The sequence below is a fragment of the Galleria mellonella genome, unplaced genomic scaffold (genome assembly GCF_026898425.1).
Source record: "Galleria mellonella isolate WM207_F2 unplaced genomic scaffold, CSIRO_AGI_GalMel_v1 utg223, whole genome shotgun sequence".
In the NCBI taxonomy this organism is placed as follows: domain Eukaryota; kingdom Metazoa; phylum Arthropoda; class Insecta; order Lepidoptera; family Pyralidae; genus Galleria; species Galleria mellonella.
In genome coordinates, this window is record NW_026442042.1 from 4,089,729 (window position 1) to 4,110,113 (window position 20,385).

Sequence of the window (20,385 nt, forward strand, 5' to 3'; positions counted from 1 at the left end):
TTGTATATTATCTATTCTTCAACTTTCATATACAATTTACATCCATACTTAAATATTATCGTTTGTTGTTTAGTCTGTCAGGATGCCCAAGAAAGGATAAAGTCACACCGGAGAGTGAGTAAAATCAAATAACAATATTCCTTCTCATATTGTTTTTTATCATTATAACCTATTACACATTTGTTTAGTCAAATAGTTATTTTTTACATGCCAATTATTATTTTCATTATTTGCTACTGTTACTTACTTTATTTAATCATTTATTTTTATTTGCGATTTACCTGTATTATCACACACAAGTGCCGGAATATGTTCATTTCTTCCAGTAAACTTAATTTTTATTTATCGTAGATTTCATTTAATTATTCGATATTAATATGTAGTCTCCTATGTGCATATTAACAAAGGAGTAGATACTTTCAAATATCTAATGGAAACGTATAAAAATAGATGTAATCAGAACAATAATTAGAATAACATCAACTCTTTACGGAGTAAACAGAAAGAACTGTATATCTCTTTACAGACCATAGGTACAGACATGAAATAGAGACTGTTTAAGAAACATAATAAAACATAGGTACAGTCGACAAACCAGATAATGGACAAACTACTCAAAAACATTCTTAATGTCAATCGATCTATTTCTAATAATTAAATTTAAAAAAAAACTGTGAGAGAACCAAAGCCATATACGTATCAGATTAAAAAAATCTGATTAATTATAAGTACTACGATGAAGGAATCTATTCTGTAAATACACTGCGTAACATATAATAAAATACGCGGTTACTGTTCAGAAAAAATCATCATCTTCCTACCCCTATCCCAATCATTTGGGGTCAGCGTAATATGATTTTATCCATATTACAAAAAGATTTGGTTTATAGTTATATATTATCAGAAAAAATATGATAATTAATACATTAAACAAAAAAAAGAAAGAAATACGTATTATTTCCTGAGCACTGTTGTTATATATTTTTATAATACGAGTAGATCACTTCCAATCACAAATTCTATACATTATAATTCGTTCTGTATAGTATTGGCGTTGCACGAGACGATCTTGAAGTGCCCCACGCCGGGGTGCAACGGTCGCGGTCACGTCAGCTCCAACCGCAGCACACACCGCTCGCTCTCCGGCTGCCCGACCGCTGCTGCCAGGAAAGCAGCCGCCAGGTCACAAAGAGCTAGGCCTACAGGTAAATAAAAAAAAATGCTGTATAATCCTTATTGGTGTAATCAGAGTCATTGTCGACTGTCGCCGTTTTGGTAAACGTAACACTCAACACATACGCATCTCAAATACAGACTAAGAGACATGGCAGGAAGTAGATTTTTTTTTGGGTTACTTAGAATGACATAAATTCTGGGATCCCACCTGAGGAAAAATGCCCTCCGTCGCCTATAGATATATATTGATAACACCGTGGACAATTTTGTAAATAAAATAAGAAATACCTAGTTTAAAATGACCTGATCCGTTGCCGTTACTAAAACATGCATAAAAATATATGTTTTATGTAAGTAGCAAAGTTGTGTATTTCTTTGTTATATCCGAATTACAAATGAGAAAAATGAGGTCAGCTCGAATAAATATTTAACGTTCGTAGTATGAATAAAAAAGTATATTGAGTAATATTATTACGTCGTAAGTTTTCTTTACAGTACAAAAGTAGGTACATTATTTAGTTATTTTAAGTATGGTTTCGAATTCGATTCGGTAATATTGTTAGGAACTCATAGAGAAAGAAAAGGAATATGGAATACGTAACTCCAGCCATAATATGTTTCACTGTTATTTTGCAGGAGACCATATCACTTATCAATCAAGTAGTGATTAAAATTGTTTCATTCCACTACCATTGCCATATGCGTCATAATAATCAATCCTGAAATATGCCAGTATTTGAAGATTAATTATAATTATTAATAGTAATTCTACGACCTCACCTTTTAGTTATCAATCGCTGACCATTATTCAGTCTACGTACATGTTACGACACGTATTTCACCTCTAAATTAGGTATCATTAGGCAATTAATAAATCTTAGCTCGGAGCCCAATTTCAGTCGTTTGACACTTGGGTTGACGTTAGTAGTCTGAGGTGCGTAAAGTATTTGTAATCTAATATGTAATGTAAAGCTGTATTCGGTGATACGAGCAGCCCTTTAATAAACTACGATTACCAATTTCCATCGAATGAGCCATCAGCTCGATTGCTTTATTATATAAAACAAAGATTACTACAAATAGACGAATTTGTATTACTAACTAAATTTAGAAAGACCCAATAACAATACAAGAATGAAGTTTCTAAGTACTGATGTGATAGTAGTATTATAAGATGGAGTTTAAAAAACCTTTAGTAATTAATGACTCCACGACGTATCTGCTTAGTAAATTCTAGAAAACAAGGGGAAAAATATTGTAAATAATATAGACACACTAACTTTTAATAACTTAAGTAGATCTTGATGAATAGATTGTTGATACTACTTTTTAGCGCCATCTGATAGGCTTTAGCAGCAGCTTGAAGATGTTGATTGTTTATACTTAATTTTAACATCCTTGGTAGAAAAGCGGTTTAAGTTTACATTTACAAAAAAAGTATACAGACGTTGTGGGATTTATGGTATACGGTGGTATTTATTTGTTTTTTATCTCCCTCTTAAAACATATCCAAAGCCTAACTGCGGTTTCCAATCCGTCTGCTAAACATGGCAACTAATGACAAAAACCCCCAAGGGGGAGGCTTATGTTCAGCAGTGGACAGTTAAAGGCGTGTATAATGATGATGATGATTTAATTGTTTTTTATGCCTACACAGTGCCGCCACAAACTCCAATCACAATAACAAGCGAGAGCACAGTGAACGTGCGCGAACGCGAGCAGGCGGCATCGCCGCGCAGTCCCGCGGTGAAGCGAGAAGCTCCCGAACTGCTGGTCCCTAAGCGCGAGGCCGCCGAGCCCGAGCGCGACTCTCCCGGGATGGAGACGCGCCACGCCGGCTACGGCGCGCCGCCAGACCAGAGATCGCCGTATGAGCGGCCACTAGATGACCACGTCCGCTCTTACAGGTATATTTTTCAATTACTATCTTTATAGAAAAAACACTGAAAGACCCATTTTCAGGAATAGGGAATTAATATGATGATCATGGAAAAAATACCCCTAGAAACATAACACAGCCACTCCTTTAAAAATAACTGTTAATTGGGAAATACAAATGACATAATTGTATTAAAATTCTGAGGAAAAAAATGCAGTGTTACACGAGAATTAAGAGTCTTTATTTTTTGACAGAAGCGTACTAACTTTATTTATTTATTTAAGAACAACCAACAAAGCATACATTTATATCTACTAAAAATACATGATAATATGGTTACATTATAAAATGCTGTCTCAATTAAAGGCCGCCACGACATGCGTATTCATAATATATTATTATTAGTAAGATATAATATTTTAATAAGTCTTGCAAATCAATATAACCTAAACATCTTTCCCGTAGTCAAATGAACGAAGCGCGGTACGGTTATGAATCCCGGTGCTACGAAGGCGCTCCAGCCTTCGAGCGGTATGATCCGGCACAATGTCCGCAGCGCTCGTATGGCTGGGAGGAAGAGCGGTACCACGACCCTCACTTACCCACGCCTATGAAAACAGACCAGTCCGAACAGGAGGCCAGCTCCGGACCAATTTACCCTAGGTACGTTGCGAAAACTTCCATGTCATTAGCTTAAGCTAAATTTAGAAATGCCTTATCTATTGTGGTAAACGAGACCCCTCTTAAAATTTCTCTACTCGAAAAACATTCGGCTTATTTGTGACTATTACGCATCTACTTACGCAGTACGGTGCCTAGTATCTCGTCTTTTTTCATATTTAGTAGAATCATAGCGTTCAGTGAGATCCTCAACGGCCCATCCTGTCCATCTAGACCAATGTACCACTACGAAACGAGTAGCGGAGTAGGTGCAGTGGGCGGCGTCAGCGCAATGGGGCCCGGGGTGCCCCCAGGCTTCTCCGCCATCAACCTCTCGGTGAAGATAGCGGCGGCACAAGCGCAACGACCGCGCAGTCCTACGCCAAGAGATCCCAGAGATCCCCGTCCGGCCATAGATCTTTCCACGTCTAGTGGTAGTCCACAGGTGAGATTTGAAGACATTCAACTTTATGATAGATCTACAATAAACAACAAACAGACATATAAATAATGAATCCATTTCTATAATAATAATCTGGTCCCGAATATAAAAAGTAAATTTTTACAACAGGGTCCATATGCGTCACCGGTTTACACGAGCGCCGGTGGCGGCAGCGGGGGCGGAGCCCGAGGCAGTCCACAGCCGGGCGCTTCGCCCCAGCTCACCGCCAGTCCACAGGTGCCCAGTCCGCAGGGCCAGACCCTCGACCTTAGTGTGTCACGTTTACCACATAGGTGAGGCATTCAGTAGGAACTAATAGCATGACAACTTAATATTTCGTAAAACCATTGCACATCAGAAATTAACATATTCTAAATATTTATTCTTATTATGCAGTCGCAGTTTCCCCGGTGGTGTGTCGTACAGTCGAGAATCAACGCCAGACAGCGGGGGAAGTCATCCATACCTAGAAGCCTATCATCGAGACGCAGCTGGTAATATTTTTATTACAATACAGAAGTTTATCTCCTTTATTTACATTACAATTACAAAGATTTATTATAAAACAAATAATGTGCGCATAGAAAATAAAAATCAATATAAAGACACGCCAACAAAATCTCGCCCGGATAACAACAGCTAGTAATTAAATATAATGAAAGCGTTAATAATTAAAATGAAACTTAAGAATTCTTCACTCCACACCCCTACAATAATCAACCAGATGAGCTATCACATGTTCCGTATACGTGTAAGGGTTAAGGCCCGTGCATACGACGCGTCGCGGCGGTGCCGTAAAACACGTCGTACAAATTAAAACGCGACCGCGTAATGACTCCCCGCTGTATCCCGCGAACCGCAACATGCGCCCGAAGTAATGCTGCTAATACAAACGCCTCACGCCGCGACGCCGGTTACTAAGTTGTGCGACCCTGTGGTACTCTATGCAGAGGTTTTTGCGTATTAGTGCATTTTAAAGCTTTAAGTATCATCATGTCTTATAAATCTACCATACTAGTAGAATATCCAACATATTCTACTAATATGGTAGATTTATAAGGATTGGAACAATAATAACATAATTTGTATTATGAATACAATATAAACAAAAGACGATCCTTTGGTTTTCATATATTTATTTCTATATCTATATAACGTTTTTTTTTTGCTAACGATAAAGTAGGACGTCTCGCTCTAATATAAAAAATACAGTTAATTCTATATTAGTCACATTTGATTGAGCTTGACTAACTTCATGGGACTGCTAATCCGCATTATTGGAGAATAGGGAAGCATTGGCATTAACAGGAACCCCATCATTAACAATATACCCTGCCAGGTCGACCTCCACGCGGTCCCCCGATTAACTCCCTGGAAACATTAGTTAATAACAATGAGCCAACTGACCTGCTTTCATCTTCATCTATCATCTCTTATTGATGTCTCGCTAGCTGTATACGATAACACAATGTTCTCATTACTGACATCTAATTTTGGGAAATAAAAAAATTAAAACGATTTTTCCTTGACACCAGGTTACGGCGGCGTCAGTCCCCATCCTGTTGCGGGCTACGGCCTCGGGCAGCCGGATTACGCGGCAGCGGCGGCAGCGGCAGGCTACGGCGGCTACCAATACCAGTGCGGCGCGTACCCGCCGCCCGCGTACCCGCCGCACGCGCCGCCATATTCACCGCCCTGCTATATGCCACCGCCGCACGCGCCGCACGACAAGCCCAAAGACAGCAGGTGAATATACCAACCGTGTTACCATCTCCTTATGGGACTTTCATGTATTACATTACGCAATTTTTGAATATTATTGACTCTTCATTCCCTGTGTAACTCGCCGTAATATTTTTCTGTAAGCCCACCCCTCCCTGTTCTCTCACTAAACGATATTTAACACATAAGTGGTTATTTTGACCTAAAAGTCTCAACACTAACTAATTAGTGACAATGAAAACAAAATAAAAATTACGTGTAATACAGTCGAGGGATTCCCCTTAAAACATAAACGAAAAGGGTTACCAACTATGGAGATTTGAATTTTAGTTTTTTATTTAAATAAAAAAAAAATGTTACGTAACGCGTTTTTCGAACCACCATCTCACCCTGTAAAGCATCGTTACGTTTTACAAAACCCCCTCCCCCTCCCTAAATTGAACGCCTTGAACACCCCCTTATTCCTTACTAGCTTTTACCCGCGACTTCGTTTGTTGACCAGGACATGTTAATTAGCTGACATAAATATTAGCTATTATCATCTCAAATAGTTTGTTACGTAGGTATGTATAAAATTTTATGAAGATTGAATTAACCAATAAGGTTCCAAAAAGTGACATACAAACAAACTCACTTTCACAGTTACAATATTAGTAAGGATAACAGCCAAATCTGCGCCAATATTCAACGGAGGGTTGTTATTTGTTGAAAAATTTTTGGGTATTAGGTACGGGACATAATTGCGTCTTAATCCATAAATGGGTTAAAAGTATTCTCCGATAAACAGCGTCATTTACGATCTAAAATAATTATCGTGCTATTCAAATCTTATTATATTAATTCAACTTTGTAAGGAGTATAAAGTTATTGTAAATTTCAAAAGCAAAAAATTAAGTTGAAATGTAGTTCGTTAGTTGATTAATACAACTTGTTCTATTATTAAGAGTGTTCATAACTTTTGTTTAAGTACGGCAACATTGCAATTATCTATCAATTTAAAACAATATATAACATTTTTTAATGTTTCTGATTGTTTATCTAAAAAGTCCTTTGTTGGCTAACCAAAACGTTAAACATAGAATTCGTTGCATATAAATATATCATTAAAACTTTCAAAAACTAACAAAAATTGCTATCAAAATCCAAATTTTCAGTGACAGCTTAATAAAAATATTGCTGAGTGATTATAGTTTTATTTCGTAGGTAAAATACTTTTTAAATAGGTAATCCATCAAAAACATTTAAAATAATTCAATTATTTTTAAAAATTTTACAGATAAATGTCACATTTTGTTATGTACTCTCTTAATAGGGTCGAATCGAAGGCGTCATTTCTTTCTTTTTAATTACCACATTAAATTCATAAAAGATTCTGAGGCGCTATTTGTCTAAGACTAAAAGGCTCTCTCTAAAATTAATATTTCCATTTAATATCACAGTGAAGTCTTTATTCTAAGAATCAATGTAAATTAAATTTCTAATAGATTTAAGTGAAAATTATTATATAATAATGTGGTTCATAAAACTGTAATTTTGCAAAACAACCATATTAAAATATTAGATTTAAAGATAGGTTTAGAGAAAAGCGACTCAATCAATCTCAACACCGACACAGTCTATTGTTGCCAGACTTCAATGTCATTCTTTTATGTTTCGAACCATATAAGAACGATGGCTGTATAATTCACGTAGATACTTGTTTCTAACCTTTAGTTTTATTGGCATTTGTTGATCACATTGACCTGTTATGAAACACCATAATAAGCTGCAGAATTTCTATCTTATAAATATAAAGTATGTATTTTCCATGATTGTATAAGTAGTTAGAAAACCATAATAATGTAAGAATAAAGTGTAATAATAATTATATTTCTTAATTTTTCTATTAAATTATATTGTAAAAGCAGATAACAAAATTCATTATATTATACTATTTTCTAGATAATTATATGCGCTACCCATATATTTTACGTGACGTTGTATTAGATATTTACTGACATTTATAATTAAAATGATTTAAATAGTAAAGTCTTCGTAATTAAAGACTAAACAAGTTCACAAAAGCAGATACTTTTATGAAATCCAACACACTTGTTTGCAGTTCCACTAGAATACAGCTTGTATTTAAGTTAAACTACAGTTTAAAAACTATTACTGGTTCTGATTTTCTAAACAACATGTTTGTATTGAATACTATCCAAGAGTAGTCCATCAATACCTTCCTACTTAATAAGATCTTAAAAACCACTTGCTTTGTTATGCTCCTTTATAAGACCATTCACAATATGAACACATTTCTAAGACATAACATATACAAAGGAAAGCACATTCGAGCACATTTGCCTTGACAAAATAAATAGGTTCGTGATGTCATGGACTACTGCTATTTCATAATTACGTAAAGTAAGTATTTAATAACTTAGTCATATAATTTGAGTTTTACTTTATACCTATTTAGACAAATTTAAATTAAATAATTTTTTTTTACTATTTCATTTATTTTTACCCAACGTATAATTTTTAAATGTTATACATTAAATTTAATCCTAATGTCCAACAGTACACATATAAACATACTAAATGTTATTTGATAGATAAATATCTGTCTACTAGTATATTTGTTTTAATTTTAATATAACTCTTCTATCGAATACCAATAATTACCTGTTCATTACATAGGTACTCGTAAGTAAATACTAAGCAAAAAGTATAAAATTTACCACCCCAAAAAAAAAATCGTGCCATTCAATCGTAACAAAGTTATTATTATAAAAGTGAACCCTATCAACTAAAAAAAAAACTATTAATATCTTAGCGTAACGCACTGAAAATAAATTAGGCAAATTTGGAATCCTTTTGAAGTCGCTTGACAAGTACCTTAGGCGTATATAATAATGTACACATATCTATAAAAACTTTGTCATAATTGAGTTGCTTATTTGTCATTTTATTTTTATTGTAAAACTTTTGGTTACTTACGAAAAAAATTAATGACATGCAAGTATGATGTAAGTAAAACCGTATGTGGTTCGTTTCGCTTTCTCGCTCTACCTACGGCTTTAACGTACTTTGACTCACTTCTCAATGGCGACAATCGACCGATGCGTTCGGAAACGCTCCTAATATTTTATACGTAAGACGAATTAAAAATCTTTCATACATCTACACTATTAAGTATTAAGTACATTGAGTATTGTATACGATATGCTTTTTTTGTTTATAAACATATTATTATGAATACGGAAGTATATAAATAAAAAGAATACATCTAAAAATACAATTTGAAATCTTATTGCATTACGTAACATAAGTTATTTAAATTTATTAACAGAACGTAAATTCATGTTCGATAACCACGTGTAATTATTGCAAGCGTTAGGTTATAAAAATGCTACAAAATTATCAACAGAACGTTTTCGAACGCAGCCCAGTCACACTCGGCGGATCAGTCTAAATATACCTGCGCGAGCGCAGGCGCGCTCCACGCTATGCGCACATTAACAGCATAACTAGATAAACTTTTTGAACGATAAGATATACGCACATTTAATGTTTTTATAGTGTTATTTATATCGTAAACATCACAAAGTGCACAGATATGCAGCGAAACAGGTGAGATACAAAAGTTTATAAAAGTTTGAAATAGTTTTCCATTTGAATTTTAAAGACGTGTAAACAACAATGAGTAATAATATTAATAATTTTGTAAACATTTGGTGCTTACTTCGTGTAGATAGCGATCTTCTAAAGATAGAACTTTGTTTATTCTTTATTTAGAACACCATGCTGATACATTGCGCACTCTACGACTTTGTGGAGTATGTCTACGAGTGAGCATATAATTAAGGTCGCTCTTATACAATCTTAATTTTATATTCATTTAGTATTATCTATTTTTAGTTGTGTAATTTCTTTTTTGTTCATATTGAGTTGTTTTATATGAATACGTATGTATTTATTCATACTAGCTTCCATCGCGACGACTTTTACGGCAAACTGGGTTACCGGATTCGGGAATCGAGGGAGCTCATCCAGTGCCCCGTCGAGAGCTGCGACGGCTCCGGTCACATATCGGGCAACTTCGCTACGCACCGCAGGCAAGCGCCAATATCCGTGCGGTACACACGTATTTTCGCGGTGGCAATATTGTCATATAGGGTTGCCGCGTCCTTAAACCTGTTGAAAATATGAGTATAAATTATAAACAATTACAAATAATGCTCAACTTAATGTAATTTAAACTACTTCCACAATCTCAATAGAGAGTACCATATATCTTACTTTAACATACTAACACTATTTACTAGGCCACAATACAGAAGGTGTACTGATGTCTAATAATATATATTATTAATTATTTATTTGAAAGTTTAATAAACATAATATAATACTATTATATTAGACTTTTTTAGAATAATTAATATACGAAAGAAATAATCGAATAAAGTATAAATTGCTTGAATGCGAATATTAAAACTAATAATAACATTATTTTAAATCACGCTTGTGCCAACCTTATAAAAGGGTATAATATTCGTGAAACGCGGTGATATCAGAGCGCAGCGACGAATGCGCCCCTGAACGACAATTTGCGCATTTCCGAACCCAATTGAAGTCTCGCGAGATTCAACTGCAGAACACAATAACCGCATGCCAAGTTTACCATGTTCAGTATTGTGCTTGACGACCCATTTACACCGACAGTTATTATGACACGATGCAACTAAAATTTTATAAATATAATATTAATATGAGTATATTAAATTTTATTTGACGTAATGGTTTTTCTGATCTAAGATGGTATCATTTGTTTTTTATACTTTTTATTTTTTATTTTACCGAAATAAAGTTACATTATTTAATTTGAAATATCGATCTTTTTAAATTCTAAAATACAGGCAGTTTGTGTAAATGCCTCTACGCCTCAAATCTAGACAAAACATCACTTGTAAATTGACTTGCTTATTTCCTATATTGTATAATGCAAATAAAGTATACTCATTCATTTATTCATTCGATTTTCTAGAAAATAAATATTTGCATTAAATTTTTCTTTTATTATATAAATTGCACTTAACTAAAAATATTAAATAAATAAATAAATTTTATCAATACCACCGTCTACTTACACATGTTCAGTAAAGCTAGCACTCTCATTACTTATACATACAAAATATTATATACGAGGCCAAATATAATTTACTGCATAAATTGTGCACTAATAATCATAATTTAAAAGAGTATGTAAGTAAATAACTGCTCCATTAGTAAGGAAGAAAATTCAATAACTTTATCCTTATTTATATTATAGATGTAAAAATGAATTTGTTCCATCCCTTAACAACTCAACCAATCGTTATAAACTTTAGTAATAAACAAATAATAATTGCCTTTAATTCGGATAATAATATTTATTCTTATTTCTAGTTAATTTATTCTACGAGGTTTGTCCGGAAAGTACGTATAAAAGTTTTTTAAAAATTTTATTTTACAATTATTCAGGTAAATCAATTTTATCCCCTTCAAAGTACTCCCACTTTGACATAATGCACTTGTGCCAACGCCGTTTCCACTGTGAGAAGGCTCCTTGAAAGTCCTCTGGTTGTAGTTTTCTCAGCTGCCCCGTCGTAGCTTTTTTTATCTCATTTATGTCCCCCAAATGCCGCCCCCGAAGTACCAATTTGGTTTTTTCACACGGGGCCAAATCCGGCGAATAGGGGGGTGTTCGGTCGTAATGGAATTTTTACTCAAAAACTCACGGACAACAAGAGAGGTGTGGGCAGGGGCATTGTCGTGGTGAAGAATCCAACGCCCCTCCCGCGCCAATTCTGGACGAACTCGTGCCACACGAGCTTTGAGGCGTCTGAGCACATCGACGTAGAATTTTCCATCAACTGTCTGGCCTGGAGGGACGAATTCTTGATGGACAATCCCCCGAACCTCGAACTCTTTCTCGGCCCTATCTTAATCTTTTTAGCCACTTGTGGACGGTTGGTTCCTTCACAGCATCATCCCCATAAATTGTTCTCTTCAATTCTTGCCTCACTTTCGCTGTTGCCGACGGGGTTTCGTTGTATTTGGCGTGGAACGGCGGTCAGACCAGAACTGAAGCATTGTTAGGGACATAATTTATCTTTCTCGCATTCCAGTTTATACGAACTTTCCGGACAGACCTCGTATTACATCGACAATCGTATCCGTTTGCCTTTTTCGACATAGACCTCTTCCAATTCCTTCCATCCTTCTCTGTTTCTAGCTGACCTTGACCATGTATTTCCAGCAATGGCTTTTACGTCGTCTTCCCATCTTTTTAATTGCCTCACTTTCGGTTACTGTATTTTGTATTTGGGATACCAATTTGTAATCATTTATCTCTGTTTATTAACTCCTTTTAAAATTATGAATAATCATTGTAAATTAGCTTACGCATAATATTTGGGAAGAAAACGGATATACATTTATCGTGGTTAATCATGATATTATCCTAGCCATGCGGAAGAAGACATTGGTAAAAACTTTGTCCTACATTACATTATAATAGATACTAACACATTAAACTGATAACACAATAACTTACATCAATATAACTCTAATATCTATTATTCAAATATCTTTTATTCTTAGATACTATATTTAAACAAAAAAAATGGTAGTAAGTAGATAGCTTCTATTTATTTTGTCAAGATGAAGAAGAAACACCACAGCATATAATTTGCGACTATAGCCCACTTATACATAAACAATATATCTCCTTTGTAAAATACTTTATATCGTAAGGATATAAAAAAAACATCGTTGCTAAGAACATCTTAAACATCATCATTAACAGAAATTAGCCGCCTACTTTAAAAAGGGTTAGCACAAAAAATCACAGAGGTCGCAATGTTACACTTTTTTCTACTTGAAAAAGCCTATTTCTCAATAATAATAGATATATTTAGACCTGACTGTTTTAAGAATACAGTAAAATATAAATCTAACAAAAAAGATGACTTTTTATTCTTCGGAAACCTATCCATGCGCAACAATTGGATTTTCTTATTACCAGAAAATCTGTAAACTATATATACATAGAAAGGATAGTACCTCTTAAATATATTTTATTTGGTATTTGACTGAAATAGGTATTTATAAAAGAGAATCTATTCATATCTATAGGCGACGATTACCACTTCCCATAAGGTGGGCCGTCAGCTTGTTTGCCATTGTAAATTGCATAAAAAAATTAACTTCCTTTTTACTTTATTATAATTATTTATATATAACTCTTACTGTGCTTATGAATATGATCTCCTATCAATTTCATAACTAGTTGGGTAACCCCAAAGTTAATACGTGAGTAAAACCAATTTAAATAATTATAATACTGTATGATTTACGACATAGATATTCGTTCTTACTTCATACACTTTGTGGACCAGTAGAGCATTTTATACTAGTTACTATTTTTTACCCGCGACTTCGTTCACGTGACTGATAATCATATTGATTGGCTGGGATAAAATTAGTCTATGTCCTTCTTTATGCCTAATTGTACATATATACCAAATTTAATCACAATTGGTGAAGTCGTTCAGGTTGTAAAAGGTTATATCATGAATATGAAAGTGAATTTGTTTGTTTATTTATTTGTTAACTCTTAACAACTTAATGACTTACTCGATCTTCATAAAATTTGATATACACTTAGATTGTTTTGGAAGGAGAAGGACATAGGCTAGTTTGCAATAATAATAATAAATAGATATATAATTACTAATGTTAAATACTTATGTATATGTCAAACTGATTATTTAAAGTAAATACTTAAAATATAAATTTATAATTAATGCTAATAAATCGAACAGGTAACTATTATAAATATACCTATATAGTTAAAATATAATATTAATTTACAGACAAGCCTTTAATTTGATGTAATTAAAGACTTAAGTAGATACATACAGTATATTATATTACGTTAATTGTGATGCTGCTAGTGTGACAAAATATTAAATACACCGAGTCGTATTTAAATATTTTCATTATTATAGATACCTAAATAAATACTAAAAGGTTCATCAACTCAAACGTTAAACATCGTACTTACATAATATAGCCGAGTTAACAAATGTATATATATTTATAGATACATGACTGTACTTTGTAGTTTAAACGTATAGTACAAACCGTACCGGTAATAATCCATTTGTTGTGTAAAACCACGTAACAATAATATTCAATATGAGAACTCATTATTCTTCAATAAATATTTCTTATTATGTGTCATTTAAAACTACGTAGGACTCATATATCTATTTGAGTGAGGTATATTTATTCGTATGTAATTATACAAACTATAAATCCAACCAATAGGCACCTAGTATAATGACATGTTACTTCGCCACGTCACTGTAAGCGTTATGCATGTGCAGCCAACTTTTTGGCATATTGGACAATGCTATTGTATCCTTTTTTTTTTATTGATGATTAATGAAATGGTTACCCCACCTGCGCTAACGGTATCCCTGACGGAACACCAGTGAGGGGTGATGGGTGAGAATAAAAAAGGAGGCCAGTTAGCCCATCGTGATGAATACACCAGAAATTCAGCACGGCGGTTTCCCAGGGGGAACCACGTGGAGGACGACCTTATGAGGCATATTGCTAGCAATAGGACTCACAGTCCGCATAACTAACAATCCTCTCCCCCGCTGTTGTACGCGTTGTACATATGCAGCCAACTTTTTGCCATGTTACCCCACTACGCCATTGTACACGTTGTACATGTGCAGCCAACATTTGGCATATTACTCCACCACGCCATTGTACGCGTTGTACATGTGCAGTCAAGTTTTTGTCATATTATCCCACCACGCCATTGCAAGCAATTTCCATGTGCAGCCAACTTTTTGGCATGTTGCCCCGCCACGCCATTGTAAGCAGTTTGTATATGTGCAGCCTATCGGGATGTCCGCGCGCCGACCGCTCACAACTTCAGCCACACTCTCAGGAGTTGAAGTGTCCTACACCAGGGTGCGATGGCTCTGGGCACGTGACCGGCAACTACTCGTCACACCGCTCGCTATCTGGTTGTCCGAGAGCTAACAAACCAAAGAGCAAACCAAGAGACGGACAGGACTCTGAACCTCTGAGGTAAAATAACTATTCATCATATTCTAATTATATAATTTAGAGTTTAGTTACGTTTACAGAATAAAAATTTGGATTAACTTAATCAAGTTAAATGTCGAGACGAGAAAGACGGCTATTAATTACATTTCTACTTATAACTTTTACCTAATTATAAAACACCTTTCCCTTCATTTATTTATATAGATTGTAAATAAGAGATTTTAGATTACACGAATAGGTATCTTGATGCATACCTATATGATAATATCTACATTATTTGTACTTACTTTCATAATAGGTACCTAATACAAGCATAGACGCTAACATTTGAGAATAAAATTAGTAGTATACATTGTATGCATATAGGTAGGAGGTACATGATATATTTATTATAATTGAATTATTTTCCTTCCTATTATTTGTTATCGGTTTTAGTACAGTCGACTGCTTAGGTAATAAGCCTGGCAATATGTAGGTAGAGTATGTCAATAAACTAATGATATTAAATTCTGTATTCAACATATATGAAGCATTGCAAACGACACAGATACTACAATCGTTAATTGCAACACATCTCATAATATATCTAATAAGGTTAATGCTCTTGACATGTAAAATTTCAACGTGCATACTTATGGTTGTTATTTTTTTTACTTATTTACGTGAATATTTTTACAACGTTGAAGTGTCCTTGAGCATTATACTGCAATACGATTGTTTACTGATACGGACAAAAACTTCTATACTTGCCTACGTTACAACTTCACAATAAGTTTGTTGGTTATTTACACGCTGCTTAGATGCCCAATACCGGGCTGTGACGGGTCTGGACACGCTACAGGGAAATTCTTGTCGCATCGAAGGTAAGAGTACAAACACAGGAGTAATATTACTGACGTAGATTTTAGATAAGTAGACTTTATAAAAAATCTATGTACATTAATAAATAAGACGTAGAACTGATAAAATCAGATGGATATTAAACATAAGTTGACATATTGTAGCCTGTATCGCAAATTCACGCATCACCTCTTTTATTTATCCAAAAATTTGTGTACTGTTACTTATACTACCTCTAATGCACTCGTATAAACGTAAACGCTTATTAAACCTTCGAAAAAAATTCAGAATTCGTTCTACTTCTATATGTCGACAGACGGTATCGATTTTGATATTATTAATATTGATAATAACACAACTATGATCACAATAAGTATTTAGTAGAGCAGTTAACAAAACTCAACACCATGTTGTATCCGTCTGTTAATGCCAAAAACATATTTAAAAGTACTCAAAACTTTTCACTCAACAGTGCCTCTGGTTGCCCGATTGCGAATCGCAACAAGATGCGAGTGCTGGAAAGCGGTGGGACCGTGGAACAGCACAAGGCGGCCGTTGCAGCGGCGGCATCGGCCATCAAGTTCGACGGGGTGAACTGTCCAACGCCCGGTTGTGACGGCTCGGGTCATATAAACGGCTCGTTCCTCACACATAGGTCCCTGTCAGGGTGTCCAGTTGCTGGCGCCGCGACACCCACACCTCAACCAAAGAAACCAAAATATCCTGATGATATAACGCCTCTCTACCCCAAACCTTATTCAGGTATGTACTTTTTTTTGTTGAATGTCATTTATTTATAGATGTTTCACTGAATGGTAGAGCTCAAAACCTTACATTTAAAAGCTTTGAGATGCCTCAATTAGGTGGGCTTTTTTTTATTAGTGTAAGATATACAGCGCAATATTTAATATAAGAGCAGTATCACCCTAATTGTAGAGGAACGGTAATGTTGTAGCATATAATAGAAGACATCAGACATACATAAAATTTAAGATACCTGTCTGTGAAAAATGGCTACCCACTCGCTTTACATCAATTAGGTCATCAGATCGTTTTTTCTTCTCCGAAGTCTATAAATAAAAAACACTCAAATTCAATATTTAACACTCTTTAATCTATTACTAGAAATATTAAAATGTATTTTGAACGATAATTATTACATTACATAGGTATGGAGATGAACATGCAGACTGGGAACGGCGAAGATTTGATGGCTCTTGAACAGGAGATAACAGAATTGCAACGTGAAAACGCTCGAGTGGAGTCGCAAATGATTCGCCTCAAATCAGATATCAATGCGATGGAGACGCACCTAAATCACGGAGAAAGGGTAAGTTCAACATTTATTAAGTTATTTAAGGTGCGTTTTCAAAATTCCCTTAGTTATTGTAAATATACAATCAGTTATTACAAAATATACCAACTTATTATAATTCTATATTTTTGTTTGATCTATGTTAGATGGTACTGTCATGGCTTCAAACGTCCAACTTTGAGTGCTACTAACATCACAAAACATTCGTGAGTACCATTGATTACTATTTAGTCTATGGTACCACGATTCAGTAACAACTCTGTGCAAATAGAAACTCACTGAATAGCAGATAGGTCTTGAGTCACCAATCACCAGTCACCACAAAAATATTTGTTAGGTACCAATAAGAGTCTGTTAAAGGAGTATTTCTCGTCTTTCCAGGAGCAGCAACTAATATCTCAAAGGAACAACAACCTCAACGAGTACTACGAAAGTCTTCGCAACAACGTGATCACACTACTAGAACATGTGCGCATCCCCGGCGGTGCGGGGGTGCGGGCGGTGCGGGGGGAGCGGTGCCAGTAACCAGTGCAGGCCCACCAGGCGCAGCGCCTCCTCCCGGACCAGGCGAGAAACCCGCCCATGACAACTTCGACTCCTATCTCACCAAACTGCAGACTCTGTGCTCCCCCGACGGCTACTGCCCCGACGAGAATCGCCCCATCTACGAAACTGTTAAAAGCGCGCTTCAGGACTTCACAGTGCTCCCAACACCTATTTAAGGTTCACAAAGCGCCGCCGATACTGAACGACAGTGAACTATGATAGGACGTCGCGTTTGCGATCGGCGGAGCTTGCGTATCTGACTCAGTGGACTTAGTGCAATTCTTGTGTTTCGTGAGTGTCTCAAAGCTATTTTACCAAAGATTGTCTATTTGACTAATTAGTGAGGAGATATTACGATTTCACTACATAACGTAGATAACCCATGCCGCGGTGCCATCGGGACGTGTGTGTTCTAATTATTAAGCAACCGATGTCTATTTTATAAACCGTTGTATACGATGTGTGACTTCTTTATGACATCACGTCAACACTTGAAGATTCGTTCGACTTTTTATCGATAAGGTGGACTTAAATATAGACCTAAATAAATTTTAAACACTGTTACTCGTATGCTTAAAATTAAACTACCTAATTGTTAGGGAGAAGTTTATACTACTGTATGTAAGCGATTTTAGCCCCACAAACGCGTTAATTCGGCTATGTAAATATTGTACCTAAGTACATCTCGATATAAATAAAATATATCAAACTGTCATGAAAATGGTTACGGTTTTAGTGAAATTACGAACTCATACAGACCCAGATTTTTATGAAACCAAATAAATAGTGTGTAAGATGAAATTTATCAGACATTAAGTTCTCACACATACCTACTGGGATTGTGCCAAACGCTTCTCAACCACAGCAGCTATCGCAGACTCGCTCGCTGGTGTATTAAGACTAAAATATTGACATAGAGAATAATGAACGATGTAAACAAGAATAATAAGCTCTTTCTAGTCAGTTTTGTAAATAATTGTGAATAATAGTTGTCGCGTCATAGGGACGTTTTTATTTGTATTAGTAAATAACGAGATCTCATTAGATCGAGTAAGTTAATAATTCACTCATTAATTGATAACCAATTTTAGAGGATAAACTAAAATTTTCTTTGTTAGCCAATGTTCACTTTGCTGTGATTATGTTACGTGTTATTACTTATTTATTGTTACCTTTACAAATTGTGATAGCTTAATTAATGAAGTTAAATGTTAATTTGCAATATATTCAGTTACAACGCTGCTCCTCACGCGAACATTGTGCAATCGTTGTTTTTGTAATTTTACATAACAATTTGTTTTTTTTCTTTTATCAAATTTTTTATTTACATTCACACCAATACACAGAAATGAATAATATTCGCATTTAAAAACTAAAACCTATTACTATGTTACTACTTACTCTGATTGTCATATACGTTTCTGTAAAATATTGAGTATGTGTTGTTAAAGAGAATAAAAATAATAAATACTGAGGTCGTATTTTATTATCTACCCAATTAATTTTCATTATATACTTTTTGATCTGCCTACATATGTTTATAATGCTGAGTTATACAATTTAAACCTTCAAACTTGAGATTTGTTTTGATCTTACTATATGCGTATAATGTAATAAAATTGTAACTAGACAATGTCTGTACATGGGAAATATTTAAAAAAAAAATGTATATCAGGGGTCTTAATAAACCAATAGATGCCAAAACTATACGTTTTATAATTTTTGTCTGTCTGTCTGTATGTTTGTTCCGGCATCACACAAAAACTACTGCGCCAAATTGCATGGGATTTTCACAGTTGTATCCTTATAGTATAACTTAAAATCTGGTACGCCGTCTAAAAGTAGTCTATTTAATTAGTTTTTCTACTCCTGAAATACAAGTGCATCAAGTAAAGGTAAAAAATTAGATATCAATAAAATTGGCAACTAAACCTTGTAAAAGTAAATTTTTAATAGTATTTTCTCGGATTAGACCTATGAAAAAAGTGTTTTTGTATAGAACAAATGGCCACTATGATATAGTTTTCTAACTTCTGGTGCAATACGCATGCACAGTATTTGTTTTCAATTATTTATTTAAAAAAAATTACAAATAACCTACCTATAATTTTAAGACAAAATAATGCACTCTAATTTTCGGGGTTGCAAGTAATTATATTCAAAATTCATAATCAATTTACCATTATGTTTCTCAATAATATAAAAACATAATATAAGTAATAGTACTATACAATCCTACCAATATTATAAATGTGAAAATTTATAATAATGTTTGGATGTTTCAATATTACTCAATCACGCTTAAAACTTAAACGGCTGAACGGATTAGAATGAAGTTTGATGTCGGGTAGATTATATTCTTAAATGTTATATCTTAACAAAGAGGATATTTATATTCTACTTGACGCGAGTTACGCCACAGGTAACTAATTTATTTTTTATTAATAGTATATTATTATAATATAATATTTTTATACGCTTACTAAAAAAATATATGTAGGCCTATTAATCAAAATAGCGACCATATTTAATGATTGTAATAATGAAGACATATTTCAAATTTCAAGTCTATCCTTAAATGCAGATATAATCAGAATGTAGCCCTTTATCTTGAGGCATATTTTTTTTAATGAGTGATAATGAAATGATAAGGCAGCCTACACTATCAATATACACTAGTGGAACACCCAT

At 34.4% G+C, this 20,385-nt stretch overlaps 1 protein-coding gene and 1 long non-coding RNA gene across 5 annotated transcripts in view; one reads left to right on the top strand and one right to left on the bottom strand.

The window, feature by feature from the left end:
• LOC113517419 (myelin transcription factor 1) overlaps positions 1–17,818 on the top strand; it is a 289,625-nt gene extending 271,807 nt beyond the window's left edge. For 2 of the 4 annotated variants that reach the window (XM_031912258.2, XM_031912261.2), the window contains 13 exons: positions 74–114; positions 1,047–1,205; positions 2,834–3,083; positions 3,521–3,718; positions 3,950–4,160; positions 4,287–4,450; positions 4,554–4,651; positions 5,693–5,903; positions 14,805–15,014; positions 15,794–15,856; positions 16,306–16,595; positions 17,003–17,163; positions 17,530–17,818. In XM_031912258.2, the coding sequence (XP_031768118.2) occupies positions 74–114; positions 1,047–1,205; positions 2,834–3,083; positions 3,521–3,718; positions 3,950–4,160; positions 4,287–4,450; positions 4,554–4,651; positions 5,693–5,903; positions 14,805–15,014; positions 15,794–15,856; positions 16,306–16,595; positions 17,003–17,163; positions 17,530–17,673 (2,200 nt within the window). In that variant the 3' untranslated portion in view covers positions 17,674–17,818. The remainder of the gene's footprint in view (positions 1–73; positions 115–1,046; positions 1,206–2,833; positions 3,084–3,520; positions 3,719–3,949; positions 4,161–4,286; positions 4,451–4,553; positions 4,652–5,692; positions 5,904–14,804; positions 15,015–15,793; positions 15,857–16,305; positions 16,596–17,002; positions 17,164–17,529) is intronic. The other 2 variants (XM_031912259.2, XM_031912260.2) reach the window with 2 other exon arrangements.
• On the bottom strand, positions 712–6,231 carry LOC128200617 (uncharacterized). The gene is made up of 2 exons (XR_008252806.1): positions 5,918–6,231; positions 712–1,199 (listed from the first exon to the last, which is right to left on the bottom strand). It is a non-coding gene; the product is annotated as an uncharacterized LOC128200617 (long non-coding RNA).
• Positions 17,819–20,385: the final 2,567 nt, after the last annotated feature.